This window comes from Tupaia chinensis, unplaced genomic scaffold, assembly GCF_000334495.1.
Source record: "Tupaia chinensis unplaced genomic scaffold, TupChi_1.0 Scaffold000360_1, whole genome shotgun sequence".
Lineage (NCBI taxonomy): Eukaryota > Metazoa > Chordata > Mammalia > Scandentia > Tupaiidae > Tupaia > Tupaia belangeri.
The window spans coordinates 1,181,239-1,189,365 of NW_006159856.1; the positions used below are offsets into that span (position 1 = coordinate 1,181,239).

Consider the following 8,127-nt stretch of genomic DNA (forward strand, 5'->3'; position numbering starts at 1 on the left):
GAAGAGTCTTCAAAAACGGTATGGAGATACCCAGATGGAATGGAGCAGCACTCTCATGTGTCTTCATTAATCTTGATTTACCTTTTGAAATTTGATCTTTGTAAAAAATAACTGGACTAAAGCCTTTTAATTGTGGTCTTAAACTAGAAAAAAGTAAGTTTGCAGGATGAGTTACTTGTCGCCTGATGGCCAGCGATGACCCAGACATGAAGGAGATAGAAGAGGAATGTGCCCATTTCATTAAGTTGAAAGTGAATGAGGATATTAGGGAAAAGGCAGTTTGTCTACACAGCTCATTCAGGGAGGACAAGAGCCATGTTGTGGCTGAATCACATAGGTGCAAAGGCAGGTGGGAAATCTGAGCTTTGAAAGCTGTCAGCTACATGCTACCTTGAGCTTAGTAGACTGTATTTAGCAATGGGAATCTGTCATCTTACCTTTGAATTCTGGGCACACAGAGGTCTGAAGAAGAATAATTGGGCAGCAAAAATTTTCAGAAATTATTAAAAGGTAGAGATACTGAAACAGAGGTAGCCTAATGCAATTGGTATGATGGTCCCCTGGGATGTGGTGTGAGCTCCTCATTTTGGTGATGGCATCTTACAGAGCAGATCCACTCAGTAGTGGCTGCTGACACAGACATGGGGACAGAACACAGGACATACTCTGGTTGACATGGGCTATCTTTTTAGGGAAGATTTTGTTTTCTTGTGTTTTCTCTGTTCTTGGTGACGCCTGTTCACTTCTCAAAGCCTTTTTTTTATTTGAGAGGAACAAAGCTACATTTTTGTTTTCTGTCTTGGGACAGTGAGTCCCTAGGATTGGTGAAGTGCTGCTTCTGGGCTTTCTTGCATTAGCTGAGGCACAGCAGCCACCCAGAGTCCTTAGTTTCCTGGACATCCTATTAGTACTTTTCTGTTTAAAATATTTTCCAGCACTTAAAAATACCTGCCATTTTATAGTTCCCCATAACCTATTGAAACTAGAAACTATACTTGCCAGGGAAAGTTTAGAGTAAACTATTAAAATCTAACTTTTTTTGAAAAGAATTATTTATTATTATTATTTAATTTGACCAGAGATGGAGAAGGAGAGAGAGAAAGTGAGAAAGTAAGCCCCAAGTTCTGGAACGCGAACCGCAGTTGGCTATGTGGGTCCAGCATCTTAACCACCATGCCATTTGCCAGCCCCAAAATGTAACTCTTAAAAGATAGATATATTTGGTCATTGAGAAAGTTGTGACGTATTTTTCTGTTTTTCTATGCAAAAATGTGTCATCACTTTCCTGAAAACCCAATATTTATTTTTTAAGATATTTGACTTTACTTCATTAACTTTTTAGCACTGCAAGAAGCTGAAGCTCGTTTTCGTGAAATCAAACTTCAAAGGGAAGCCCGAGAAACGCAGGAGAGTGAGCGCAAGCCTCCACCATACAAACACATCAAGGTGACCTGTCAGGCCTGCATGTGTGTGTGTATATGTGTGGATGGAGTCGTCACAAAGGGGCTTGTGAGTGGTTCTCAAGTGTGCAGGCACTGCATGCCCAGGCTGTGGCTGGTGAGAGTGCTGTCCTCAACCAGTATCTGTAGTGCCTAATGTGGATGACCCACACAATGTCCTTAGCAAAGAGCCAGTGCCCTTGTGTCATTGCCCTGTGTGCAGGACCCAGGGTGAGGGGAGGAGGTCTTTGTTTTGCCTTAGAATGTGAGGCTTGGCTTAGTAACCAGAGTAAGGTCGGCCTAATAGTCCTGACCAGGCAACCTAGAGCAAGAGAGGCTGATAGACAGGCATATTACCTGTACCACGCTGTCACCCAGTACTGCACACCAAGCTCAGATAGGAAGTAGTCAGCTGGGGCGAATACTCAGCCAAAGCAGGGTTTAGTCAGCTAGAGACTCAGATGAAAAGCTCTCCCCATTTTAAAGTGTGTAAGGATGGAGGCAGGGCAGTGGGATATTCCTACTGTGTTTATCCACTAAGAGCATGAGGCCTGCAAGTCTCCACAGTGTGGGAGGAAATTTAGTCAGGACATGGCCTTGCCCATGTTCAGTGAGGTGATGCTGCCCAAGGCTGGAGCCTTATGGCCTCTTGATAGGAGTGTGCCAGCTGCCTGTGGCAAAGTCAAGTGCTCCATCTTTGCGCCTATAGTCTGGGCTATAGTTAATATCTTTGTGTGTAAAGAAAACATTCTCTGGGGACCAGCAGTTGGCACAATGGCTATGTCGCTTAACTCCCACATAGTCAACTGCGGTTCAAGTCCAGGACCTGGTGACATAAACTTATGCCAGGCACACGTGTGTGTATGCTCAAGATCCCTAGAGGAGAATGAAGAAGGGATTGTGGCATGGCCATCCCCCCAAGGGGGTGATTTCTCACTTTCTGTCTCTTTCTGGTGAACACACCCACCCTATAGCAAAGTCACTCAAAAAAAAAAAAATAAATAAAAAAAGAAAAGAAAAGAAAAGAAAACATTCTCTGTATTTGTCTTTATTTATGATTTTCTTTAGGATGGATTCCCAGAAACAGAATTACAGGATCAGAAAGCATGACACTTAGATTCTTGGAAAGTATTTCCAATTGTTCTTTAAAGAGTAGTTTTTACACCACAGCAGTGAGAAGGCTACCTTTCAACACATCTTCCCTAAAATTACCCATTTATGATTTAGTTTCTTTTCACTTCTCTCTACTATTTTATTATTTGGTTACACTTCTTCCATTGATAATAAACCCTAAGGTCACGAGGGGAGAAATGGGACTCTTCCTGGGTGCTCTATTGAATGGCTCTCTGCAGGTGCTCAGCAAAGGAAGGGTCAGATAGGTGTGTGTGGGAAGCTGTTGAAGAAAGCTAGGAATCAACTGGACACCTCACTTTGTACTGCGCAGTTGCTTTGTATTTTCTCCCTTAATCTTACAACCGCCTGGCTGATAAATGTCTCAATATCTTTCTTACATAAGGAACTCAAACACTAAGATAAGATAATGAAGAAGTATGAAGATGACAGCCTCACTTTCTTTTTTTTCTAAAGGTTTTTGCCATAGGGTGCATGCATTTGCCAGTGAGAGAGAGACCGAGAGGATAGTGAGAAATCATCCCGCAAGGTTGATAGCCACACCACAATCCTTTGTTCTTCATTTCCTGCCTGGGATTTTGGACACACAGGCACACATGCTCAGCATGATTTTTAAGCTGCTAGGCCCAGAACGCAAACCATGATCAACTCTATGAGTGAGAGTCAAGCACCTTAACCACCATGCCTCCTGCTGGCCTTGGCAGCCCCTTCTTCTAAAGTACCCAGATCAAGGATTGATCTGTCTGACTCTTGTTCTGGGTGTCTGTGTAAGGGGCTGTTCTGATGTGTGTCCCACCTGGGTCTCTGAAGCTTAAAGACCACCAGGAGGCAGGGAGCAGGCATCAAGGGGTTTGTAGGGGAGTTGTAAGGTGCTGTTTTTTTTTTTTTTTTTTTAATGTATGGGCCAAGACAACTTACTTTTTCCCTGCAGGTGAATAAGCCTTATGGGAAAGTCCAGATATACACAGCTGATATTTCCGAAATCCCAAAGTGCAACTGTAAGCCCACAGATGAGAATCCCTGTGGCTTTGACTCAGAGTGTTTGAATAGGATGCTGATGTTTGAGTGCCACCCGCAGGTGTGTCCCGCGGGTGAGTACTGCCAAAACCAGTGCTTCACCAAGCGTCAGTACCCTGAAACCAAGATCATCAAGACAGACGGCAAAGGGTGGGGCCTTGTCGCCAAGAGGGACATCCGAAAGGTGTGTGCTATGCCCCCTTTTGCCTTCTCCTAAGAACTTATGTGCTTCACTGGTTACTTATATTTGTTTATTGTGTTTGTGCATTCATGTATGAATGATATTTTTAAAATTTTTTAACTGAAATATTACAATTGAGTATATTAAAATGTTACATAAAAGATACCTAAAAATTCATTAATTCTATTAAAGCATACCTTAAGTCAGAATTGTGATGGTTGTTTTTCTAAAGTGAAAGATTTGAGAAGTGACCACTTTCTTTAGACTAGCAGCCAGACTTCAGGAGCTTCTACCATAGTCTAGGCTGAAGTTGTTAGTAGACACTGGAAATCACATCCTGATTCCATCTGATACATAAAGAGACAAGAAGAATTACTTACCTTGTCATAGCCTAGTCCTGATGTGCCCTAGCATGGCCTAGGAATTGGTGGACTCAGACCCATCCCCAGAGCCAACCAGCACAGAGAGAATACTAGCCTCAGTGCCTATACCAGCAATGGCAAAAAAGACTAATAGAAACACTCCTCTCCATGCCTCAGCCACCAGTTCATCTGGACTCTTGCTGTGTAGCCCATCAAATTTTTTATGACCATTTTTTCTTTTGGGGGAGATCAATATGTCTTGGTGAATTAAGGAGAAAGCATGGTTAACAGACAGTGCTCCTAAGAGAGAAGCTGTTGTAGGAAGCAAGCATTGTAATGTCGCTCATTTAAGAGTACTTTAATTTCCTCCTGGACAGCCTTTACTTATAAGCTATCTATGAGGTCATTTGAATTTAATTTATAAGGACTGTGTAAGATTCCCCACTTCTAAGGTACTAAGATGTATGTAGTGTACTGTTCTAATTGATGGTGATGTGTTACCTCAAGCCCTGACGCTGAGAATTAGTCAGTCTGCACTTTGTCATTACCTTATCCTTCCAATTTCCAGGGAGAATTTGTTAATGAGTATGTTGGGGAGCTCATTGATGAAGAGGAGTGCATGGCAAGAATCAAGTATGCTCATGAGAATGACATCACTCACTTTTACATGCTCACTATAGACAAGGTAATACAGAATGTGCCTTCACTGAATTTCTGGTGTTCTGATGGTTCAATTATTATTGTCTCCTTATTTGCTTTTTCCCAAGCATCTACACTTTTTTTTTCTGAAGTGCAGCATGTCTTTCAGCAGTTGCCAGAAGGCCAGAGCTAATTGCCTCTCAGTAGTGAGAGCCTCCTGAGAGCTTTGCACACCAGTAATGCATAAAGAGCATGCTGAGAAATCCTGTTAAAATTTGAGAATAGGGACCAGCAGATGGTGTAATTGTTACGTCACTGGACTCCCACATAGCCTGCCGTGGTTCAGTCCCAAACCCAGCAACTTAAAACTCATGCCAGGCACGTGTGTATGTGCCCAAGATCCCAAGAAGAGAATGGAGGAGAAGAGATTGTGGTGTGGCATCCTCCCTAGGGGGTGATTTCTCACTTTCTGTCTGTATGTCTGTCTCTCTCTGTGTGTCTCTCCAGAGACCCCAAAAAAAAGATTTGAGAAGAGCACAGATTAGTAAAGTTTCACATCTTCTTATTTATGTAGTAGAGTCTTTTTTGGTGTTCACTACTTGTCTGAACCCCCAATTTTTAAACATTGTGGAACATGGGTGCTAAAGGCAACAGTGTTCTTAGAAGGAGGACAGTGAGATGGTTTGCTGGTGAGAGGCATGGAGAAAAGAAAGTGCATTTCAAATGCTTTCAGACCTGGGACTGACCTCACAGGGAAGTGCCATTAGTGACCATAGCACCCAGGAAGACAAGTGTCTTTCCTTCCTTCACATGGGATAGCCTCCTGTTGGTCGTCCTCAGCTGGGCAGGTCAGCTTCCTTGATGCCTACATGCTCTTTGAGAGGAAAAAAGAGAGAATATACATTTCTGCCTTATGTTAATCTTGAGCTCATAATCTAGCAGAAAAGTGTTGCTGTTTCTGAAAGAGTAGTTAATAATAGTGCTTGAGGGCTGGCCCAGTAGCCTAGTGGTTAAGGGAACTGGATTTCACAGCTGGTTGAAAATGGTTCTAATCTCAGCTCTGGCAGCTTGGAAAATACAATGGGCAGGGCCAGCAGGTGGTGTGGTGGTTGGGGGCGCTGGACTTCCACATGACTGAACACGGTTCTAGTCCTGGACCTGGCAGCTTGCCTTCCACTTTCTCTCTCTGTGTGTGTTCAAATAAAAAATAACAATAATGGGAACCAGCAGTTAGCGTAATGGCTATGTCGCTGGACTCCCACGTAGTCGACCGCGGTTCGTGTCCCGGACCCGGTGGCTTAAAACTCACGCCGGGCGCGTGTGTGTGCGTGCCCAAGATCCCGAGAGGAGAATGGAGGAGAAGGGATTGCAGCGTGACCATCCCCTCTGGGGGGTGATTTCTCGCTTTCTGTCTCTATGTCTCTGTCTGTCTGTCTGGCGAGCGCAGGCAAGCCCCCCCAAAGAAAAAACCCCCCAAAAAAAAAAAAAAAAAAAAAAACTCATGCCGGGCATGTGTGCTTGCATGCCCAAGATCCCGAGAGGAATGGAGGAGAAGGGATTGCGGCGTGACCATCCCCCCTGGGGGGTGATTTCTCGCTTTCTGTCTGTCTGTCTCTGTCTGTCTGGCGAGCGCACATGCCCTATAGCGAAAACCTCTCAAAAAACCCCAAAAAACAATAATGACAAATAAAGTAAAGGAAATAATTAAAAATAAATAAATAAATAAGAAAATACAATGGGCATATACGTGTGCAGGCCCAAACTCCAAGAGGATAGAGAAATGGAGACAGGATTGTGGTATGACAATGCCCCATTGGAGAGTGGTTTCTCCTCTCTTTCCCTTTGGCTACCATATGTTCCCTCAGGTGATTAAAAATATAACAGTACTTGAAATGAGATAGAAAATTGATCACAAACCAAAAATATTGAATAATGCATGGAAGACAGAGAAAAGATGTGATAAGATCAAGAGAGAAGGGGCCTGCTATGATTCTGGGGAGGCCTGCAGGTGGCGTGATGGTTAAGGCACTGGATTCTCATATAACCAATCGCAGTTCGAGTCCCAAACCTAGCTGGCAGCTTGAGAATCATTCTGGGCGCAGGTATGTGAGTACCCAAAATTCCAGGAGGAATATAGATGATAGGGATTGAGACGTGGCTCTCTCTGGGGGTGATTTCTTGCTTTCCCTCAATGTGTCTCTGTCTCTTTCCAGCAAGTACACATGCCCTGTGGCAAAAACCTTTAAAAAAAATAAAAAACGATTGTAGGGACCATGTTAGGCCATCCCTGGCAAAGCTGTATTCCTCTTGGGGTATAGGGTAAGCTGTGACCATTGGGGCCCACCCCAGGTAAGCACTGAGCTCCGTGTCACAAACAAAAGGTTCTGAGTTAAAAGAGACTAAAGAGGGCCAGCAGGTGATGTGGCCAACTAAGGTCTGAATCCTGGACCTGGTAGTTTGCTTTCTTTCTTTTCCTCTCTCTCTCTCTCTCTCCCTCTCCCTCCCTCTCTCTCTCTTTCTTTCTCTGGTGAGTGCATGTGCCCTTTAGCAAATTAAAAATAATAATAATAATAATTGGGACCAGCAGATGGTGTAATGGTTACATTGCTGGACTCCCACGTAGTTGACTGTGGTTTGAGTCCTGGACCTGATGACTTGAAACTCACATAGGGTGCATGTGCATATGTGCCCAAAATCCCAAGAAGAGAATGGAGAAGGGATTGGGGCATAGCCATCCCCCTCAGCGGTGATTTCTCTCCGGTGAGTCTGTGTGCCCTATAGCAAAAATCTCTGTAAATAATAATAATAATAATAATGATTAATAAAATTAAGTCATTCTAAAAAAAAATTCTGGGACCAGCAAATGGCATAATGGTTAAGTCGCTGAAGCCCCACATAGTTGACCACGGTTTGAGTCCCATACCTGACAGCTTAAAACTCAACGCCGGGCACGTGTGCATGCATGCCCAAAATCCTGAGGAGAATGGAGGAGAAAGGATTGTGGTGTGGCTGTCCCCTCCCCCCTGGGGGGTGATTTCTTGCTTTCTGTCTTTCTGGCAAGCATATGCACCCTATAGCTAAAATCTCTCTTTAAAAAAAAAAAAAAAATCCCGGGACCAGCAGTTGGTGTAATGGCTATGTCACTGGATTCTCATGTAGTCGACCGCGGTCCGAGTCCCGGACCCGGTGGCTTAAACTCATTCCAGGCGTATGTGTGTGCATGCCCAAGATCCCGAGAGGAGAAGGGATTGCTGTGTGACCATCCCTGCAGGGGGTGATTTCTCACTTTCTGTCTCTTTGTGTCTTTCTGCCGAGTGTATGCACCCTATAGCAAAAACCTCTCAAAAAAAAAAAAAAA

The 8,127-nt window shown here is 43.9% G+C and overlaps 1 protein-coding gene across 4 annotated transcripts in view; it reads left to right on the top strand.

Moving 5' to 3' along the window:
* NSD2 (nuclear receptor binding SET domain protein 2) overlaps positions 1–8,127 on the top strand; it is a 150,871-nt gene that overhangs the window by 119,428 nt on the left and 23,316 nt on the right. For all 4 annotated transcript variants that reach the window (XM_027773583.1, XM_014589500.2, XM_014589499.2 and 1 more), the window contains 4 exons: positions 1–18; positions 1,343–1,446; positions 3,502–3,771; positions 4,699–4,815. In XM_027773583.1, the coding sequence (XP_027629384.1) occupies positions 1–18; positions 1,343–1,446; positions 3,502–3,771; positions 4,699–4,815 (509 nt within the window). The remainder of the gene's footprint in view (positions 19–1,342; positions 1,447–3,501; positions 3,772–4,698; positions 4,816–8,127) is intronic.